This window comes from Sus scrofa, chromosome 14, assembly GCF_054392235.1.
Source record: "Sus scrofa isolate SSC_HxYL_T2T_F1_AM1 chromosome 14, Sscrofa_HxYL_maternal_Yorkshire_Landrace_v2.0, whole genome shotgun sequence".
In the NCBI taxonomy this organism is placed as follows: domain Eukaryota; kingdom Metazoa; phylum Chordata; class Mammalia; order Artiodactyla; family Suidae; genus Sus; species Sus scrofa.
The window spans coordinates 31,711,002-31,733,969 of record NC_139396.1 but is presented as its reverse complement, the minus strand read 5'-3'; the positions used below and the strand labels follow the sequence as shown (position 1 = coordinate 31,733,969).

At 49.0% G+C, this 22,968-nt stretch overlaps 1 protein-coding gene across 4 annotated transcripts in view; it reads right to left on the bottom strand.

Annotated features, from left to right (window-relative positions):
• Positions 1–22,968, bottom strand: part of DPYSL2 (dihydropyrimidinase like 2) — a 116,969-nt gene that overhangs the window by 4,539 nt on the left and 89,462 nt on the right. For 3 of the 4 annotated variants that reach the window (XM_001927801.7, XM_001927796.6, XM_021073575.2), the window contains exons 8-12: positions 20,447–20,567; positions 11,040–11,196; positions 9,975–10,116; positions 6,148–6,318; positions 531–710 (exon numbers count right to left, since the gene is read on the bottom strand). In XM_001927801.7, coding sequence (XP_001927836.1) covers positions 531–710; positions 6,148–6,318; positions 9,975–10,116; positions 11,040–11,196; positions 20,447–20,567 — 771 coding nt within the window. Of the gene's footprint in view, positions 1–530; positions 711–3,511; positions 5,228–5,886; positions 6,319–9,974; positions 10,117–11,039; positions 11,197–20,446; positions 20,568–22,968 lie in introns of those variants that run through there. The other variant, XR_014828418.1, reaches the window with a different exon arrangement.

Sequence of the window (22,968 nt, the reverse complement as noted above, 5' to 3'; positions counted from 1 at the left end):
GGTCTCAGGTTCAAGATCTGGCCCCAAACCTTCCAATTTTACTCTCCCTTGCAGTCTCTTAAAGCCCCACCTATTCCCTGCCTCACAGTCCCCAAACAGCAGTGCTGTAGAGTGTTCCCCTCATCCTGAATACACTCTACATTTTCCATGCTGGTAGCATTCTCTCTAATTCCTTTGTCTCCCTTCTGTGACTTGTCAAACTTCTACTTAACCTTCAAGACCCAACTCAAAATGCCCTCTCCCCAAGACACTTGCCCTAACCGACTCTACAACAGTGGCTTCCCCCTCTCTGACCCTCATCACATGCTCCTCATCCCAGCACAGAGGTCTCACTTCATCCCAGCTGGCTGTGGAGGTGCCTGACTCCTTTGCTGGAGGACTAAACTCCAGGGATAAAAAGGCCATGTTTTCCGTTATTGCTGAATCCTGCGTTCTCACCTCAACAGTCTGACTCAAAGGGCTGAGCAAGCATTTAGGGAGCCAAATTTAATCTATGATAGAAAACAACTCCTAAGATCAGAGGAACTCACCCTGCTCCTTGCCTTGATACGCTTGTAAACAAAGTCAGGGAAGGGCTTCCGGGGGATGTAGCGCCCAGAACCTTCAGTGACATGAAGGGTGCCATCCTCCAGGACAATTTTCCCCTGGCTGATGACCACCAGCGGAGAGCCACGGCACTCCATGCCTTCGAAGATGTTGTACTCCAGAGACTAGAGGAAGCAAGGACAGTACATTTCAGAATCCGCCCTCCAGCCCCGCCAGATCTCACTGGTCTGGCCCCACCCTCTGCCCAACATCACGCAGGCGCAGACGAAGGAAAGGCCCGGAGACGGAGTTCTGTCTCGACGGGCTGCCCGGCAGGATTTCATCTCTCTGTCTAGAACATGGAATCGTCTTGCCTGCCTTTCAAAAATCGGGGTGGGGGGGAATAATTAAACAGAAAGATAGTGTGGGAAAGCATGAGGGTTTTTAAATGCCACACAAATATAAGAAAATCATCCCCCCCCCATATTAGCGGTGACTTTGTTCTCACTAACTCAAGCTCCAGTCAGGTTAAAATCCAAAAGCTGCTCTGACCAAGTTCTAAATTTAATCTTGAAATGAGCCGTCCCTGGGTGGGTTTTCCCACTGGTTTGCCTGGTTTTCCAGTCCGCCAGCCATGTGGTTAGGCTGAAGCTTCTAAATGAAAGGACTGTGGTAACTCAAGAGACATGCCTTCGAGAAAACGTTTGAGGTTTAATTTCCCGACAAGGCAGCCGTCCTCTTAGTTTCCTGGTGAAAGAGGGACCCTGTCCACGCGCCCTCCTGAAAAAGGGGGGTGGGGGGTGGTCCTGGATCTGAGTGAGGTGCCTGCTGAAGACGAGGCCACAGAAAACAGGGGACACTGTACTTGACACTAAAATCTCCCCACCCCACAGCCTCTGCTCACCCCGCTGCTCCTTCCCCAGATTCCAGGAGCCTGGCGCTTCCTCCTGCCTGTCCTGTTCACAGGTAAAGTGGCTGGAAATTAACAGGCAGCTCTAACATCCAGGGAGCAGCCCTGCTTAGTGCAGGGGCAGGTGACAATAGAGAAGCCCCTGGCTGGCTCGTCAGCCCACACTGGATGTCGAAATGCAGCCGTGTGGATGGAAAACAGCCACGAGGAGCTAGCAGCCCTGCTCTGAGACTCAAAGAAGCAACGTGGAAGCTACGGGAGGAAGAGGGAGAGGCACCTGAGGAAGGGAAGAGGAGGGGACTCCACACGTGGATTCCTGGGACCGAAGTATGTGTCCCCAAGCCGTTCACTGGCTCTAAGACACACATCCCAGAAACAAGAACATGTCTCACAGCACATGGCACCGCAGCATCAAAGTCAGCCTACGCTGAGCCGAGTCCTCCCCAGGGACGGGGGTCTACTTTTTCCGCCGGCTGGGGGATTGCCACACAGATGCCACCTTATATTAAAGCCTCAGCCTCAGGGTTTTCTGGACTACGCTGGATGCACGATTCAGACCACCAACTCACATGAGTCCCCACTTTCGGTCCATACCCTCTGAGGAGCCATTTTTGCCCTCTCTGCCACCAATGCCAATGTCAAGACAGGCAAGATTCCTTGCCACCCTTTTTTACATGGCAGACCCACAGCTCATTTTTCCTGTACTCAGCACAAGCGGTTCCTTGGCAGCATTGCCTCTTTTTTAAAGAGTCTCCTACAAGACTTACCCTCCTCAGTGTGTTTTCTTTCACGGTGGTACCTAAACTATAATGTGTTCAAGTCGGTGGCATCTTGGACCTGGTTGAAATCCAGGAGTTGTGTGACCCTGGGCAGGCGGCTTGAATCAGAACTAAAGTGTCTTCACCTGCTTCCCTCGCAAGGTTGGGGTGAAGACGACCACACAAAAAGCATCGTATGGGTACAGATCCCAGGAGAGAATGAGGTCAGTTCTGAATGACCTTGGAAAGGGTCATCCTTCCAGGGCTGAATCAAACCCCATGTCTTCCACCTTCCCCACAGCTGACTGTCTACACTCTGACAAGCTCCTCCTGTGCCCTCCTGCAGTAATGGAAACAGCCTTGGCCATGGTGCCATCTGCCTGCGGTCCACCTCCCAGCTCCACTCTTAGCCAGTGTGTGACTTTGAGGCCGAGCTTCCTCATCTCTAAGGGGACACAGGCCATCCTGCAGGAAGGACACCAGGATCACAAGAACTAAAAGGAACTAGAGCATCTAAGCCCACGACATGGCACAAAGTAGGCATTTAGAAAATCCCTTATTCACCGCCTGGTTTTTTTAACTGCACTTTCCCTATAAGATTGCACACCCTTTGAAATCAAAGTCAACAGAAGATGCACATATTGAGTTTAGTTGCTTGTAAGCTAATCATAGGGTCCAGAAGCACTTTGGGCCAACTCTCTCTTTTTTTTTTTTTCCCGGAAAAAAAAGTTAAAATTAATTTATTCAGGAAATACAGTGGATTCTAGGGAGAAGGGAAGAAAAGAGTCATTCAATGTTTGAGCAACTACTGGGTGCTATAGATACCACAGTAACTGGAATTCAGCTCCTATTTCCAGAAAATCATGGTCTAGCAAAGGAGAAAGACTAATGCGCAAATTAAAATGTACAATTAATACTAATAATGATACTATCACAGTAATATGGGTAAAGGCTGCAGCTGTGACTGTCTTGCGGGGCAGTCATTTTCACTGTTTTCTAATCATTTCCTTTAACATAAGATTTTTATGCGTGTGTGGGGTTTTTGGTTTGGGGTTTTTGGTTTTTTTTTTTTTTTTGCTTTTTAGGGCCACACTTGTGGCATATGGAAGTTCCTGCTAAATCGGAGCTGCAGCTGTCAGCCTACACCACAGCCACAGCAGCATGGGCTCCAAGGCACACCTGCGACTTATACCAACAGCTCACAGCAACGCTGGATCCTTAACCCTCTGAGCAGGGCCAGGGATCAAACTGGCATCCTCATGGACACTAGTTGGGCTCATTTCTGCTGAGCCACCACAGGAACTCTTTATGAGTGTTCTTTTGTTTGTTTTTAAGTAAAGTGTAGTTGGTTTGGGCCACCTCCTATTTTTAAAAGACGGAAGACCCCGTCCCAAGACTCTAAGGGACTTAGAATTAACAAGTCCAATGGTCAGAGCACAGCTCAGGGTATGTGGTGCCAACTCTGTCGAACTGCGAGCAGTGAGACTTCATCGCTTACCAGGTAGACATTTTTAACCTACATCCACACAGGCTTCCTCAAATTACTCAACTGGCTGGATGCCTGGCAGAGGCTTAATAGCGGGGCCGTCAACAAGAGTTAGCTAAAGACTCCAAATTAAAGCTAATTAGCCCCGTGGTAGGAAATATTGTACTACACAGGGAAAGCCTCCCGTTCGGGTTCTCCCAGATAATTAATGCTATACAAGCACGCTTCGTGTGGGCTATTCTAGAAGTCATGACTCCCTAGACAGGGTTGCCTGGAGGTAAAGGCAGGGCTGGGCTCCTGAATGTCTGGAGGGCAGGATCTGTTTTCTGGAAGCATCATTCCTTCACAGCCTCTCTTCTGCCTGGCTAAGAGCTCCAAATGCGGGCTCCCTAGCTAGGTCATCTGCTTAAATGATGAGTCTCGTCTGCCCCTTCCACCACCCCCGGGGAAGGGATCTGGAAAAGAGGGGAAGGATTTTCTCCCTCTAACCCTGACCAACACACTGCACACACAGCCTGGCAGGGAAGAGCCCTGGGCAATTTTGGGTTCTAATTCTGGCTCCACCACAAAATAGCTATGTAACGTTAGACTGGTCACTTAAGCTCTCTAAGCCGCCGTTTATTTATCTTCCCAATTGGGATAACAATACCATCCCTTTCTTGAGAAGGTCAAATGAAAGGGAAAATGGACCTGTGATGTTAAATGCATATGAAGAGGTAGTACCCCAAGCAGGGCCCTGGGACCCCTGCCCATAAAAGCAGCCCCTTCCGGACCCCTGAGAGGTTGTGAACGAAGTCACACATCAGTGTGGCTGTAAGGCTCTGCTGCAAAGCTCAGCCAGTCAGTGAGGAAGAATGAAAAAGTCAACTCTTCATACTGAGAGCTGAGCATCCTTCTCTGAAGTTACCCTCCATCTCTGCACCACAGGTACCAGTGCAGCCCAAACACCTCTAAATGGCAAAGGGGACCAGGATTCGGCCAAGGGCCCAGCGCTGTCCTGGAGCAATGCCAGACACCTTCCCAGCCCCCGGAGCTGTCGCAGCCCTTGGAGGAGGTGTCAGCACTTGCTGGCCCAGGCCACCTGGGGCGGGCAATCTAGAATCAGATGCCCTGTTAAGCCAGCTTTCAATTTAGAACTTGATCTAGAACAGCCTCTTCATTCACTAAGATGTCCTGCTGAAAAGCACAGGGAACTGTATCTAATCACTTGTGATAGAGCATGATGTAAAATATGAGAAAAGCAATGTATATATGTATAACTGGGTCACTTTGCTGTACAGTAGAAATTGACAGAACATTAAAAATCAACTGTAATAAAATTTTTTTTTTAAAAAAGAATTCACTGGAGTCCCATTGTGGCGCAGTGGTTAATGAATCTGACGAGGAACCATAAGGTTGCAGGTTGGATCCCTGGCCTTGTTCAGGGTTAAGGATCAGGCGTTGCCGTGAGCTGTTGTGTAGGTCACAGATGTGGCTCAGATCCTGCATTGCTGCGGCTCTGGCGTAGGCCAGTGGCTACAGCTCCAACTAGACCCCTAGCCTGGGAACCTCCATATGCCACAGGACGCGGCCCTAAAAAAGGAAAAAAAAAAAAAAAAGATTTGTATGGGTTTCTGACATAAAACATATAAAACCTATGTCCATTTCTTTTCCAGAGCTTGCCCTTTATCCATGTCCTTTCAATACCACACACACACACAATTTTTTCTATGAAGAACCAATGCTAACTAACACTTCTACCTAATTCTCCCTGACCTCACAGAATCACAGAACACGCAGGAGCCTCATCTAAACCCCTCATTCTCAGCCGACAAGCCCAAGACATGACACGAAGTCCCTTGCCCAGGGTCCCATTTACAAGACAGGGTCTTCCCAAGCATGCAGTCTAGACAGAGAAACAAGAGATACCCCAGAACTGCAGACCCTAAAAGCCTGATGAGAACAGCTGCCACAGTACTGATTCTATGTGGGGGAAAGTCAAAGTCAATTCATTCCTTTAGGACATAAGACCATCTGCCTTTTAGGCTTCCGGGCACAACCCTGACATGAGAAAACAGTGGCTTCAAAGAATAAGAATGCCAGTGGGCTTCTGGGGAGTGGACATCTGAATGTTTTATTTGGATCTCTTGGTGCTGCATCAAACTATTAAAATGGAATGCTGTCTGACTTCCAGAAGCTTCTGATGGCCAGGCATGACAGCCAGAGACTCTAAAGGTCCATAGATAGAGATGTCTATGCAAAGAGATGCTACCATACTCCAAAGTGAGGAAGAGATTAACAGTCTCACTGACCTCACTAAAGAAAAGGAAAGCTGTTTTTCTTAGCAACGTGCAAGTTATCACATCTCCTGGGGGAAAGTTCACTCCTATCACAGAGTTCTTTTTGTAAATCCAGGGGAATTGCCCCACCTGTCACTTTCTGTGACTGTAATTCATTTGGGTTGGGTCCACGAAGTGACCAGGGCTTACGCTATTATGGGTCTTGGCAGAGATGGTTTTCACGCTGTCCGGGTCCCAGATGACCAAGTCGGCATCGGATCCTACAGCGATGCGGCCTTTCCGGGGGTACAGGTTGAAGACTTTGGCTGCGTTGGTGCTGGTCACAGCCACAAACTGGTTCTCATCCATCTTCCCAGTGACCTGAGGAGGACAATCACACACACACACACCCCAAAAGCAGGTTAAAAAGTTGAAATGTTTTAGCAATAAAAAGGAACACATATCTGATACACATGGCAACGTGGATATTAGGGGGCACTGTGCTAAATGAAAAAGGCAACCTCCAAAGGTCACCAACTGTATGATTTCATTTCTATCACATCTTCAAAATAATCAAGTGACAGAGCTGGACGACAGACAGATCGGGGTGAGATGGAGATCCCTCCAGGGGTTAGGGGCAGGTGTGACGATAAAAGGGCAGCAGGAAGGGGATCTCTGAGGTGACAGAGGACATCTGTGTCCTAATTGCACTGATGATGGCATGAATCTACCTATGACAAAATGATACAGAACTATACACACATCACTGCACTGCTGGTCTTGGGTGTGGATATCACGATGATTATGTAAATGAAATGACAGGGGAAACCGGATGAAGGACAGACAGGACTCCTCTGCTCTGTCTTTGCACATTCCGCCCAATCTATAATTACTTCAAAGTAAAAAGGTTTTAAGGAGCTCCCACCGTGGCGCAGCAGAAACGAATCCTCCTAGGAACCATGAGGTTGCGGATTCGATCCCTGGCCTCGTTCAGTGGGTTAAGGATCAAGCGTTGCTGTGAGCTTCGGTGTAGATCACAGATGCGGCTTGGATCTGGCGTTGCTGTGGCTGTGGTGTAGGCCTGTGGCAACAGCTCCGATCAGACCCCTAGCCTGGGAACCTCCATATGCCTCAGGTACGGCCCTAGAAAAGACAAAACAAACAAACAAACAAACAAACAAAAGAAAACAGAAAGAAAAGCTTTTAAAAAATTGAAGGGGCTGCAATGCCTTTTCAGGAAACATCCCTTGGCTGGAACAGCTGTCCCTTTCAAAGACACAGATGCAGACCTTAGATCTATCCAATGAAAGCATGTCTGTCAGCCTCTGGCCCCTGTAGCTTATCCTGGATACCAATCACTTTCCCCATGTCCTGCCCCACACTGTCTCATCTCCACCACTTATGCTCCACGTCCCTTTAAAATGCAGGATCTGCCGCATTACCATGAGCTGTGGCGTAGGTCACAGATTCAGCTCGGATCTGGCATTGCTGTGGCTATGGTGTATGGTGGCTATGGCTCCAATTTGAACCCTAGCCTGGGAACCTCCATATGCCACAGGTGTGGCCCTAAAAAGATAAATAAATAAATAAATGCAGGATCTGAGGAGATAAATGCATCTCTCCGAGTTAGGAAACCTGCTCTAAATCCAATAGAAAAGTGGGCAAAGGAAATAAGCAGGTAGCAGAAAGGAGAAAAAAATACAAATGACCAAAAGCAATAAAAGAAATACTTGCTCTCATGAAAAATTGAGAAGAAATGTAAAACAGTGAGACACAAAATTCACAATCCAATCGGTGATACTTTCAGAGGGGGGTTGTTATGTTTTGTTTTGTTGTTTTTGGCCAGGCCCACAGCCTGTGGAAGTTTCTCGGCCAAGGATCAAACACAGGGCACAGCAGTGATCTGGGCTGCTGCGGTGACAACACTGGCTACTTAACCCACTGTGGAACTCCCTGGGTTTTCTTGATAATAACACCAATTCAGACCTGGTGGAAGTAACTGGAAATACCTTTATACTGTAGGCAGCATACAAATTGGTGCACTCTTTCTAGAGGGAACTCTGACAATATATATCAAAAGCCTTAAAAATATGCACACCTTTGACCCAGTAATACCACTTCTAGAAATTTCTCCTTCTAGCGTCATTAAAGATGTGTCTAAGGAGGTATCTATAAGGATGTTCATCCCAGTAAGAAAATCAAAAACAAAATAAAGGGTCAACCAAAGAATTACAGATGAATTACACCTCAGCATTAAGATGGAATGGTCTGCTATTAAAAACCAAGTTTTTCAAGTATGATTAAGGATACGTAGACTTCTTCATGAAATACATTTTTTAAAAGATCAGCCGGCTATGGAGTTCCCGTCATGGCGCAGTGGAAATGAGCCCAACTAGGAACCATGAGGTTGCAGGTTCGAAGCCTGGCCCTGCTCAGTGGGTTAAGGATCTGGCGTTGCCATGAGCTGTGGTGTAGGTCGCAGACACAGTTTGGGTCCCGCGTTGCTGTGGTTGTGGCATAAGCCAATGGCTACAGCTCTGATTCAGCCCCTAGCTTGGAAACGTCCATATGCTGCAAGAACAGCCCTAAAAAGCAAAAAAAAAAAAAAAAAAAAAAAAAAAAGACAGGCTACAAAAATAGTATATATGATGCCAGCATTATTTACACACACGCACACACGTATCATGTACATACACATGCATCCTCTCACTGGCAAAAAATGAAAGATCCGCCAAAATGTTCATGGTAGTTGTATCTGAAACAGTGTTAATTGCTTTTTATTTACTTTCTTATTCTTTTTTTTTGTCTTTTTAGAGTCACGCCCGCAGCATATGGAGGTTCCCAGGCCAGGGGCTGAATTGGAGATGTAGCCTACACCACAGCCACAGCAAAGCCACAGCAAAGCCACAGCCACAGCAAAGCCACAGCAAAGCCACAGCAAAGCCAGATTCGAGCCTAGTCTGCAACCTACACCACAGCTTACAGCAACACTGGACTCTTAACCCACTGAGTGAGGCCAAGGATCGAACCTTCATCCTCATGGATACTAATGGATACTAGTCAGATTCCTTTCTGCTGAGCCATGATGGGAACTCCACAACTTCCTTATTCTTTTTGCAATAAGGATATATGGTTATGTATATAATTGAAAACACTCATTAAGAAACAGAAAACATATTGTTATTACATTTCAAACTATTAAAAAAAACAAGGTCAGTGTATGTTCAAAGCAGGCCTGCCAGAAGCCGGGAATGGAAATGAACACTAAGCCCCAAGAGTCCGAAAGACAGTTTTAAGGAAATTGAGTCCATTTCTAAAAGTAGAAGATTAAGTAAGCCACCAGGTTGCTAAGGAAGCTCTGATCAAAAGCGTCATTCCTTCCTTTTTTTTTTGGCTGTGACATGCAGCGGCTTGATGTGGGATCTCAGTTCCCAGACTAGGGAGTGAACCCAAGCCATAGCAGTGAAAGCACCAAATCCTAACCACTCGACCACCAGGGAACTCCCAAGAGTCATACTTTAAAGACCAGGTTTTTTTCAGTCTATACTGGTAGAAAGATGAAAACAATGAGAAATGCATATGCGATACTTAGGAGGAAATCACCTAGGAGGTGTGGTCTTAGATTTCCAAACCTAAGAAACATTGTAGGAGTTCCCGTCGTGGCGCAGTGGTTAATGAATCGGACTAGGAACCATGAGGTTGCGGGTTCGGTCCCTGCCCTTGCTCAGTGGGTTAACGATCCGGCGTTGCCATGAGCTGTAGTGTAGGTTGCAGATAGCGGCTCGCGTTGCTGTGGCTCTGGCATAGGCCGGCGGCTACAGCTCCGATTAGACCCCTAGCCTGGGAACCTCCATATGCTGCAGAAGCGGCCCAAAGAAATAGCAAAAAGACAAAAAAAAAAAAAAAAAAAAGGAAGCATTGTAACCCAAGTACCAGTTTCTAGAATTTTCTCAATTACCATTTCAAGGCCCCCAGGAGACCCAAGACCTTCCGGTGAAAGCTGAGCCCCGCCCATTCGTGAGACCAGCACTCCTTACCACAGCCTTATCCCAGATGATGGACATCCTCTCCTCCGTGCCGTTGGTACCCTCAGGGATCAGGGTGAAGTTGTCCTTCCCTACGGCCTTCTGGGCAGTGTTGAAAGTACAGTGGGCGCTGCCAGTGACCTGCAGGTCTCCACTGCAAGGAAAACATACGACTGGCTTTCTCACTAATCCTTGACCTCACATCATCCTTTTTTTTTTAATGGCCACACCCAAGGCATATGGAAGTTTCCAGGCCAGGGATTGAATCCAAGCTGCAGCTGCTGGCCTATGCCACAGCTGTGGCAACACTGGAAACTTTAAACCACTGTGCCAGACCGGTGATTGAACCTGCGCCTCTGCAGCAACTTGAGCCACTGCAGTCAGATTCTTAACTCACGTGCCACGGCAAGAACTCCCTGAACGTATTTTTTCTTTTTTTCTTTCTTTCTTTTTTTTTTTTTTTTGGTCTTTTTAGGGTTGCACCTGCGGCATATGGAGGTTCCCAGACTAGGGTCAAATCGGAGCTGTAGCTGCCGGTCTACACCACAGCCACAGCAACACTGGATCCAAGCTGCATCTGCAACCTACACCACAGCTCACGGCAATGCCGGATCCTTAACCCACTGAGTGGGGCCAGGGATCGAACCTGCGTCCTCATGAATGCTAGTCAGACTCATTACTGCTGAGCCATGACGAGAACCCCTGAGTATATATTTTAATGTGCCAGGCCACCGAAAGTTTCTGAAATGGTCTATCTCCCCTCAGGAGATAGAAAATTCAGGAAGATATAGACTGATCCTGAAGATTTACTCTAAAGCTGAATCTCTAGATCTGCTCTGTGGCTGGCGTATCTTACAAGTGACACGGTACCACAGTGGTCCTTTAGCTCCCTCATTCATCCTCTTTGACTGACTTTCCAGATGGCCTTGGTCTTTATCCAGAATCCCCCTGGAAGCATCAAGTTTGGAGAACCAAGCCTCTGGGTTTGCTTTTGCCCACCCCACTGTTACCCACGAGGTCGGCCTGCTCTGAGGAAAGACCAAGAAGGGAAGATGGGAACCTGTCACGGACACTCACCAGGATAGCAGGGAGTTCAGAAAGTCCGGAGTAGTGGGGTCGGGGCTCAGGGGTGGGGAGGTGACGAAAGCAGCAGCCTTGGCCCAGTTCTTGCTCCAGTAGTGGGAGCCATCCGTTCCCAGGCTAGCGGTGATGGGCTCGCCGTACACAACGGTTCCTGACAAACAGAAGGCACAGCTGAGTGCGACACAAGGAGGGAAGGAGGAAACCACCGTTGCTGGGGCCAATCCCTGCTGAGGGTTTTCACCGTCCCTTCAAAGAAGGTGCCAGCCTATTCTCACAGCCGAGGAACTTGGAGGAAGTCAAATACCCCAGCCGCCCAAACACCGATCCAACGAGTGCTCCCTAAGATTTCACCTGTGACCGCTGCGCTTCTTTATTTTGCTTTTCTGGGCCACACTTACAGCATAAGGAAGTTCCCCGGCTGGGGGATGAATTGGAGCTGCAGCTGCTGATCTCTGCCACAGCCACAGCAATGCTGGATCCTCAACCCGCTGAGCAAGGCCAGGGATGGAACCTGCATCCTCATGGATACTAGTCCGGTTCTTAATCCAATGAGCTACAATGGGAACTCCCAGCCCCTTCGCTTCTAACTCCGCCCACTCTCCCCAAATGATCCCAAACATTCCACCTCCTCTTCTGTTGGTTCCCAAATCTAGGAACAATCTCCAGCTCAGACTGCATTCAAGCAGCCAATCCCAAGTATTGTCTGAACTCTTTATTCTGGGGTGCTCCAGGGCACCTCACACTTAACCCCCTGCTCTCCCAAAGTCCCCCTGACCTTCTCCTAGGGTCCAGCTCTGGGGTAGTGGGCTGAGAGAGGAGAAGAGGTGTGTCATCAGTGGGCAGAAGCACTTAAGAGCCAGCACAGAGCCCTCGAGATCCACCCAAGAGACAGCCTGGATCCGAGTCACCCCCTTGAGGGCCGAGAAGTAAAGGACTTTGCACAGTTACTGAGATTTCAGCATCTGGAGAAGCCTAGCCTAACTCAATACACTGTCAAGAAAGAATGTCAATTTCTTGAGGCCAAAATCATGTCCTCTCATATCCATCTACTCAGGCAGAAGCCAGAAAGTTGAGAACCATTTATACCCATCAGATGTCAATGCTTTCATGCCTTAAATACATCCTTTCTTTCCACTCTGTGCACTTTCCTCTAAGCCTTCATCACTTCTCCCCAGCTCACTCCACAGAGGCCCCCCCCCAACCAGGGTTCAGATTTATTTTTGCTTTCCCAACCTCCTTCCCCACCTCTTCATCCGTTCTCCATGATACTTGCAGGGGGTGCTTCCTAAATATAACCTTTCCGTGCCCTTCTTTTCCTCTCAAGGGGCCCTTCTGCCTTCAAAGAGAGAAACAACCTTCTCACGGAAGCATCTTAGGCTTTGCATTCCCCAGCCTCATATCAAAGCTGGTCTCCTCTTTAATGTCATCCCAAACTCCATCCTGTCCTCCACTCCAACAATCTAATAGTCACTGAGTTTTAAATTTTTTTCTTTTCAAAAAAAAAACCATGGCATATGGACGTTCCCAGGCTTGGGGTCTAATCAAAAATATAGCTGCCGGCCTACACCACAGGCACAGCCACACGGGATCCCAGCCAAGTCTGCGATCCCCACCACAGCTCATGGCAACACTGGATCTTTGACCCACTCACTGATCCAACCCAGGGATGGAACCCGCACCCTCATGGATACTAGTTGGGTTCATTACCACCGTGCCCCAATGGGAACTCCCTGAGTTTTAAATTTTTTGACTCTCCACTGGATGAAGGGGAAGAGTCCAGAGACTAAGGAAAACGACTCAGCCTGCACACAGGAGGCACTCAATAAACATGTGCTGAACTGATTGAAGGGTGTGTATTTGATTAAGCAAAGACATCAGAGCCAGAATCTGATCTCAGACCAGCCTTACTGCCACTGAGGATTCACCTCCTCAACCGTCCCCCGCACGGGGCACCCTCAGTCCCCACAGTGGTCCTGTCAAGAGGGTCTTTTTCTCCAAACCCTCGAGGCCCAACACTTCTCAGTCTGGAATGTGTCTCTTTGCCACCCCATGGCCCTTCCCAAAGGCTTGTCTCTGGATAACCCAGCACAACACCCACCAGGGAGGCAGCTGCCCTGAGGGCTGGCTCCGTGAGCTCCCCCTCCAGCTTCAGGAATCTCACAAAGGACTCTCTGTCCTGCCAGCGACGGTCAAGGGCCATGGCAGGGAGCGACTTGAGGAAACCAGGGACGATCCCCAAGAGGAAGGGAGGGCTGCAGAGAAAGCTTCACCCTGAAGGAAGCCCCCAGGAAGAGGAGGGCCAATGCTCAGCATCACCAGGGTCTCTGATCTATGCCTCCCAGGCAGGACCAGGTCCGAGAAGCCAGTTGGGCAGCTGCACAATCCACTCCAGCTCATCCTCAGGTAGTAAAACACCGCCTCACAAGGAGGCCTGTGCCCCCGTCAGGGGTGAGTGTGAAAACCAAACAGCTGAGCAGCCCTGCGGCTGCGGTCCAAGGTGATTGGCTGGCGTGTCAGCCGGAAATGGCTGAGCTGGGGGTACAGCTCTCCTGACCCCGCATCTGGAGGTCCTGCTGACTGTTGTCTGAGCACAAAGGTGAGGTCCAGACAAGTCACCAGGAAAACAGTTCTTCCCGTAACCCTCAAGGTTTTCCTGGCTTTGTCAACCTGAAACTGATCAGGAGGGCAGAACTGCCTGGAGAAAAAAGCACAGCGAAAAAAGCACAGCTGCCAGGCTTGGGAAATCCTTGAATGAGCAGCCACGGTTTCCTGATCCTCCTGTAATTCAGTGCTGCTCATCCTCTCCCTGAGTATGGGCTTCGGTCCTGCTTTTAGAAACTCGAGGACAAGGAGGGGCTGGTTCCTGGAATGTGTCCCAAATCCTGTGAGTGCGAGTGCCCTTGACCTCGGCCTTCATCTCACTCTGCAAAATACAGCTCAGATTGGGGTGGGGGAGCTGATAAGGGGCTGGGGCCCATCCTCGCTGTGCAGAGACACAGGCATGCACCACAGGGAAGGAACTTGGCCTTCAGCCTCTGCAAAACCCAGACCTGGGTCGGAGCTTCAAGGTCACTGCTGACCAGATCAGCTTCCTCAGACCAAGGCTGAGCCAGGATTCCTGGGCTGGGGCCAAGCAAACATGGGGGCTCTTGGAAAAGGAGGAAGGCATCTTTACAGTTCATTTCTGCTTTGCCTGCTCGGAGATTCAGAGGTCCTTGCTGCCTCTTCAGCCCCCAAAAAACAGGGCAGGAGTCATACCCTCCTGCAGGAGACATCCTCCTCTGCCCACGGTAGAAGCAACTGAGGCAGCACCAGGTGGGCTTCTGGACCTCAGCCAGGCCACAGACATCACTGGAAATAATTACCACTAATAATAATAACAAACCACGAGGAGTTCCCGCCATGGCACAGTGGTTAACTAATCCAATCCATGAGGTTGCGGGTTCAATTCCTGCCCTTGCTCAGTGGGTTAAGGATCCGGCGTTGCCGTGAGCTGTGGTGTAAGTCACAGACGCGGCTCAGATCCCAAGCTGCTGTGGCTCTGGCTTAGGCCGGTGGCTACAGCTCCAATTAGACCCCTAACCTGGGAACCTCCATGTGCCGTGGGAGCAGCACAAGAAAAGGCAAAAAGACAAATAAATAAATAAACCACAAAACAGGCTTCATTGGCCTTTCTGCCCTCCTGCAAACACATTGCTGATGTTTTCTTGGCGGCACTGAGAGCTTCATGCTTTTCTTCTCCGGGCTCCTTAGGATGGCCGGGAACAGCAGGGCTGGGGCTGGTGCGGAGTTGCAATGGGCCCAGGTGCATTTGTGAAGAATAAAGGAAAGCTGGGGTCAAAAGATGTTTGACAGCTCCATCCCTGACGGTTAGTCACTGCCCAGGAATGAGAAGAGGGAGGACACACATCCAGAGCAGAAACAATGGGAAATCATGTACTTGTTAATAGGTAAGTATTTCAAAATACAGACATAAAAAGCACAATGAAAAACAGACCAGAACATGACAAGGACACACACACACACACACACACACCCCACCACTCTCCCTTTCCTCTCAGAGACCCCAAGCCAGAACGTAACAGCCCAGCAGATTTTCACTCTAAAGGAGAGTGGTTCTAAAGGAATAGAATCTTTCTTTTTCTTTCTTCTTTTTAGGGCCACACCTGCAGCATATGGAAGTTCCCAGGCCGAGGGTTGAATCAAAGCTGTAGCCATAGCCACAGCAATGCAGGAGCTGGGCCGCTTTGGTGACCTACACTACAGCTCAGGGCAACGTCAGATCCTTAACCCACTGAACGAGGCCAGCAATCAAACCTGCATCCTCATGGATACTAGTCAGGTTCTTAACCTGCTGAGCCACAACGAGAACTCCCAAGGAACAGAATCTTAAATCTTCTGAACTGGTTCTAGGCTTTCTGGAATTGACTGTCTAATCTGATCTTGTATAAGGCCCTAATAACTCCACTTCCAGTAGTTAAGAGAGCACTGACACTGCATGGTGTGATGGGGCAAAAGATGCAAAACACCACCATTGGATACTCCTAATCGGGTAACTTAAAAGGGGCAAAGTTCTGGGTGACTGTGTATTTGATATCTTAGAACGTTTTTGCCAGACTGCATATAACAAGATGGGCTGATGGTTCCTCCTTACCTTGGGCAACATGAGGAAAGACAAGGTTCAGCTCAGGGATTCAAATTCCCAACTCAAGTGCCACAAATGTGACCCGAAAGTTTCTATGCCGGTCCCCAGAGAGATCCTCATCTCCAGCTACTTCAGAGCTTAAACCAACTGAAAACTGAGCCCCGAGTCTCACCCTACAAGCGGCTGAACTGAATTGCCGATTCTGCAAGCATCTGCCCTTAAGGTGAGGGCACTGATTGGGAAGGAACTCTGCCTCCAGACGGCCGTCAGCTGCAGCATCAGCTCTTCCCCATGTCTTCAGCCTGCCAGCCTACCCTGCAGACTTCAGACCTGCCAGTGCCCACAACTGCATGAGCCAATTCCTTAAAATGTGTGTGTGTGTGTGTGTGTGTGTGTGTGTGTGTGTGTTTAATACGGGTTCTGTTTCTCCAGAGCCCTAACACAGATTTTGGTAAGATTTTTATAACATTCACAAGCCAACCACGGGCCACTCTCTGGGTTCAAGATTACGAGGTTGGGCACGAACTTAATGTCCCCAAATTGGGATGGTCCTCGCAGCCCCCACGATCATGCGCTTCTCATTACGCCCCTGCCATTCCTACCGACCCACAGGGCATAGGAAGTCTTTTCTCAAGTTGGGGCTGTGAATGGTTCTGCATCTGGGTTGCGGGGGCGGGGCAGGGCCGGGCGGAGGACGTGCACCAGTGAGGTCACCGGGCTGGGCCCGCGCACCACCACTCACACGTGGAAGGCGTCAGCGCCATGCTGTTCCACACAGGGACAAAAGGCAGTCGGAGGGAGCCAGTTCCAGAGAAATCCCCACATGGGATCCTCAGTGGAAAGAGAGCTGGCCAGGAGTCTGGAGTTAAGGTTCTATTTCCCACGGGTGGAGGATCTGGGGCAAGTTAGTCAATTTCCACATTACAGTTTCCGTTCCATGACGTCAGCCTATTAATCTGGCCAATAGTTAAGTTCTTTGGAAGAGTGAAAACCGCCCACTGTATTCTGGTGCTGGCTGTGTCTTCAATCCTTATCTGCAGCACGGGGTTGACAACTCACCCTCCTGCTGGACGACACAGAAGGAAGCAGCACAGCCAACGCCAGCTCTGGGGGAAGCCTGCACGTAGTCATATCAACTCCAGCAGCCCGATGGAAACAGCCCTCATTTCTGTTCTATCTCACACCTTCACTTACCGAAACACCTCCTGTCTTGGATTGAAGACCTGCAGGTCTCTGGGAACAGGGGGAGAGGGGGGAGATGGAGACCAGTAAGAGGAGCTGTCACTGCTCCTGCTGTTGACAGGATTTTGGTTTTCCAATAGCTCACACTGGCAGAGAGGTGTTGTCTGACACAGCCTGAGCCCTCTGAGACTTGGGCACATGTCTGTAAACAGTGGTGCCTTTCTCTGTGCTCTAACCATACTTGGCTTCCACCTCTTTGATAAACTAACCATATCCCATCTGACTGTCTGCTCCCGTGCCCTCCCTTACTGCCCCTGCCAGCAAAGGAGCTGAGCGCTGAGACCACTTCTCATCCCTAATACAAACGCCTGAAATCTTCCATAGCAGAGTTCACTGAATGTATGAAGAATCTCTCCATTTCACAGATGAAGAGATGGAGCAGCAAAACATTGGCCAGCTTCTCATGCCTGCTACCTCCAGGGGCCAGAAGAAGCCACCTGAAGCTGAGAAACAATCCTCAGCAGAAAATCCTTGGCCCAGGCCCAAGGCATCTTTGCTCTACTGGTCAAACAAGCCCCCCACTCTTGAATCATCATAGTAATAGATCCACGTATTCTAGGCATCCTTGTGTGCATTCCCTCATTTAGCATCATCCTCACCTTAGGAGATGCTTAGTATTCCTATCCTCCCCCTGCAGGTGGGAAAATGAGACCTAGAGATGGTAAGTTACCTGCCCACTAGCATCAAGAGCTACTGCCTAATGGAGCTGGGATTTGATCCAGGGCAGGATATTGACCCCAGAGCACTAACGCTCAATACAGCTTTATACTGTCTATTTCTTCTTGGTCTTTGGGAAACCCTTCTTTCCATATTATCCATGACTCTGCTCCAGTTTCCACCAGGTTGCTAAGGAACTAAACCCCAACAGATACCGAGGAGGAGATGGTCATGGCATTTCCCATATTAAAATAATCTCAAAGCATGAAGGTGAGTCAGGCATTAATGGGGACCTTCATGGCCTGAAGTCAGATGCCGATGATCAAAGCCGGATCCCACCGTTCACCAGCCCTGAGTTTCAGTTTGCTCAGCTGCGAAGTAAAACAAAGTACCGAAATTCCAGCCCCCCAGCTGCCTTCCAAAGTTGTTACAAAGTTCCAACAAAATGGAAAGAGCCTGAAGGGTCTGCAAAGCAAGCTAGGATTTCTCCTTGCTCATTAGCACCCAAATGCACCGGAAATTCCTTTCTGGCAGCTCAAGTTCATCTAAAGCAAAGGCTTTCAAGGGCTAGAGGGCCAGTGTCTGAATGCAAGCACCACTCTGGGAACCACAATGCAGGCACCCTTGGACCCACACCCTGAAGGATCTGAATGAACAGACTGAACTGGTCCCTCTTGGTGCTCAGCCCCCAATACACACACACAGGATCCAAGTCATAAAGACAACAGAGAGACACCCTGGAGCACTGAGTCTCAGAGTTTTAGAGGAATTCGACTCCCTAATAACACTCCACCTCAGTGTCTTCAAGCAGGAAAACTGAGAGACAGAAAGGAGAAAGAGCGCAGCACTGCTGGCTGGTCCAGCCCAGGCCCAGCACCTTCTCTGCAGCCCCAGACCGGCCAGCACTACCTGCCCCAGACCAAGTACTATGACAAGCCAGACTCCTCCATCCGGCAATTTGGACAAATGAGAGAATCAGAACACATGGCCTCAGCATTTAAATTCTGCTAAATTGATGATGGAAGATAATATAAGAAAAGGAATATATATATGAGATACAGCTGGGTCACTTTGCTATACAGCAGAAATTGGTACAACTTGTAAATCAAATATACTTTAATAAAAAATAAATTTTAAAAATTAGAAAAATTCCACTAAATTGAATATTTAATTATATTAAAATGTTCATTGACTTTTTGTTTCGTGGTTTCATCTGAGTATGCTATGATTACTAAAATAAAATAAGCTGCCCCCAACTTCCCCTTTTCAGACATTGTGCCAACTGTTCCCCCACTACATGGAAACGGCTATTCATGGATTAGCGCTGGGTGCTAAGGCTGGTTCCTTTATTGCAAACGTAGGTCTGGGTGATATAGGACCCAGGTGAGGGAGGGTCACCAACAGTAATCACCCACAGGACTCCTAGAATGTTCCATTTCAAAGGGAAGTTCCTTCTAGCTGCCAGGAGAGGGCAGGTTTCCAAGAAGCTGTAATGCAGCAACCATTTCATGCAGAGCCTAAGGACCGAGGCCCCAGGGGAGCTCCAAAGAACAGGGGCCAGAAATTAATTGCTGGATCCATCTAGAAGCTATCATCTCTTGGGACAAGATGACTCACTGGCCATTGAGCAATTTGTTCTAAGTCTTGCAACAATTCACCCATCAGTGAAAAAAAAACCCTCCCCATCCATGTGGATCACATCCCGAGGGAGAACCAGAAACAAACCAGAGAGGGCAGGCTATTTCCTTGTTGACAGAGAAAAAAAGACAAATGGATCAAGACAAGGGAATTGAAAAACAATGAGAAAGAGAAATCAGGCAGGAGATTAGAGAGATCAGGAAAAAGCTAGATGGAAGTCAAGAGAAATGTGGACACAGAGGTAGAAGGAGAAACAGAACAAGAAATAAAGAAAAATGGAGGCAGCGAGTCGGAGAAATAATACAAAGAGGCAGCGCAATCAGGAAATACAAGGCGAGAATGGGAAGAGGGAAGAAAGGTAGGTAGGTGGGTGGGTGGGAGGGACGGCGGGCAGAAGGCTCCTCTATGAAAGTCATGTTCACGTCCAGCCAAGATCCATCCGCCCCCAGATCCACTAAGCAGGAGCAGGCTTTCTGTATGTGAAGCTACACTGCCCAGTACAGAACACGTGCTGTGCTGACCCAAACTCCGAGTCAAGGGCAGATGCAGTAGGGCTGTGCTGCATTCATAATGGATAGGGTGCTCCACCGCCCACACCCTGGAAGCAGCACTTAGTAAATTAGTTTCCGAGAACCTTCCCGATGGAACAGAGACCGGCCTCAGCCCAGAATATATTGCTATAATCTAGAGGGAGTGACTCCGGCACCAGCAGAAGAGGATGTGAGGGGGCTGGGGTAAAACCCCCCACCTGCCTCCACCCCCGCCCCCACCAGGCTCTCTTACACGGGCTGGCGGAAATCACTACCAGCTACAAAAAGAACCGCATTTTGCAATAGAACGTTTCCCAGGATTCTGAGGCAGTTGGAAACTGACGTCATCTGTGTATATGCCTGGTCTGTTTAGATGGCATCCAATTATATCCAACTTTCTGATGAAATGGGGGAAGGAGGCAAGTGCGCTGCCCACTCACCCTGCGCTGGGCTCGCCTTTAAACAGATACCAACGAGGCCGCCGCGCAGAACAGAGGGAGAAACCGGAGCTCCCCGCAGTGCCCAGCTGTAATTAGGTTAATGCTGGAACGTGATGAGTGCGGCCCACTTGGCAGGAGGGGCTGGAAACGCAGCCCTCACCCTCTTCCGACCCTCTTTCCCCACCCCCGCAACCTGCGAACCTGTGCACAGTCATACCTGTGATCAGACCGTGGGCCGGCGGCACTTACCCTTTTTCCGCGCCTGGGCAATGACTTCCGCGGCGCTCTTGCTCATCACCTTGGTGATGTACAGGGGACAGTTGGTCTGGTTGGCAATGGTAATGGAACGGTTCACGGCTTCCGCCTCAACCTGCAGAAGGGCATCTGAGCATGAGAAGTGTGCCCCCTCTCCTAGCCGTCTCTTCCCGTCCCCGACTGAGAGAGGCCATGATGAATCAGAGAACTCTGTGTCCTTGGACTGTACCCCAAATGGCACTGCAGTCAGGGGCAGGAGATGTGACTTGCCCAGTGTCACTCAATATTGATTGGCTGAAATGATGGGGTACTTCCTTCCTGGCTCTTGTGGATGGTTCTGAGTATGCTCTGCATCTGCCTGGAGTCTTTAAACATGCAGATTCTCAGAGCCCTGCAGCCCTTCCCCAGACCCACAGGGTCAGTAACTCTGGGAGTGGGACTCAGAAATGTGGGTCATATCAACTCTGGGTGATTTTCATGTTTGCTAATGTTGGAGAACAACCACACATGGAAACTGATGGCTCCCACGCCAGGGGGCATGGTCTCAAGTCAAGACACTCAGTGATGGGGTTTTGTGTTGGGCTTCTGTCCCATGCCCACAAGTGAAGCCAGCATCGCCCAAGGAACAATGCAACCTCACAGGGCTCTGGAAAGGGAGCAGGCAGATTTGCGTAAACCAAAGGCCCTCTGTATGGGCAATCTAACCACAGCCAGCCACAGACTGGTACCACCTTCAGCTGCTCTAACCAATAACCAGATTCTTTAAACCTGATGCCTCAGTGAATAATAATATTCCAAAGACCCCCAAGTGAGGACCACTAAACACCTGACCAGGTAAGATTAGTTCTTGGGTCAAGTCAGATAGTGCAGAGGTATCAGCAATAGTCAGCAAAGGAGCAGTGAAATTTTGAAAGCCTTTTGCTCCCTCCCAAATCCTGGCAAAAGGCTGGCTTCAACTCTTCCAGGCTAGGAGCTGAGTCTTACTAGATTTTCTGCATCCTTCAGGCAATTCCCACTGTAGCACCTGGCACACAGCAGGTGCTCAAAAACGTTTACTGAGCAAATAAGTGACTTCATTTCAGGTTAATGGTTAAAGCCAGGCTGGTCTGTAAAGAGCTGTTACTTTTCATAAGAGATGACAAAACTCCAGACTGAATCACCATTAACTAACCAGTCTCTACAGGAGCACAGCCAAGAGCCGAAGTTCTGTAATTGCATTAACGGGTGATCTAATTTAATATACGAAGGCAACATCATTCACATTTGGCCTCTTGGGCTTCAACTATGTGAAGAGAGATGTCTAAAGACCCAAAGGCAAAGCAAAGGGCTCTTGAAAAAGCTCATTAAACATCCAAGTGTTTTTAATTCCTGGAATAGCTGAACCATTGGCCCTCTCTCTCCCTGGCTCCAGTTACAACAGAAGTGGCTCTGGCCCAGGCAGAGGAGGGACACCCTGCATCTCTGTGGTCACCTCAAAAGTCCACAGGGTACAATGTGGAAAGGATGCCACTAGAATCCGTGTGGTTTCCAGGGGTGCAGGTGACTGCCCAAATTCCCTGTCCCCACCCAGACTCTTCTAAAGTGAACAGAGGCACTATTCATCACTGCACTGAACAAAGGGTGTGGACCAGGACCATGCCGGGTGAACCAGAGGGCAGAGTCACACTCATTAGTGAGTAAATGGAACAGAAGTACCAGTTCTAGGGGGCCTACCCTGGAGGACTGGCTCCTGTAAGGACAGTCCTGGGGGGAGAATCTGGGCCCAGGGCCCTGCCTGGATTTGCTCACCAAGTACGAGTTGAGGTCTGACCCCTCCCCTGTCCCAGCTGGGCAACAGGCCTGCAGATAGGGCAGAGGCTCTAAGGTTACCTCTTGGAGAAAGAAGGTCATTTAAACCCCAGCTCTCTACGTTTCACCCAGAACCACGGAAGGATCCACGCTTACCCTTCTGTGTGTACGTGTGTTTGCCTCCAATATTAAACATGAACTGTCTCACACAGGGTGAACACTGATATAAATATTATGAAAACAGTATTATAGTTTAAAAACAAACATATTCCTACTGTGTAGCACAGGGAATTATATCCAGTCTCTTGGGAGGGACCATGATGGAAGATACCATAAGAAAGGGAATGTATATATGTATATATGTATGACAGGGTCACTGTGCTGTACAGCAGAAACTGGCACAACAATGTAAACTATAATAAAAAAATTTTTTTTTCTTTCTTTTTTTTTTTTTTTGTGCTTTTTTGGGTCACACCCACAGCACATGGAAGTTCCCAGGCTAGGGGCTGAATCGGAGCTACAGCTGCCAGACCTACACCACAGCTCACGGCAACACTGGATCCTTAACCCACTGAGGCCAGGGATTGAACCTGCAACCTCATGGTTCCTAGTCAGATTCATTTCCACTGCGCCATGACGGGAACTCCAAAAAAAAATTTTTTTTTAATAAAAATTTTATTTGTCTTCTCATAGAGCCATCAGGGATTCAGGGGGGTCACCTAAGCCTT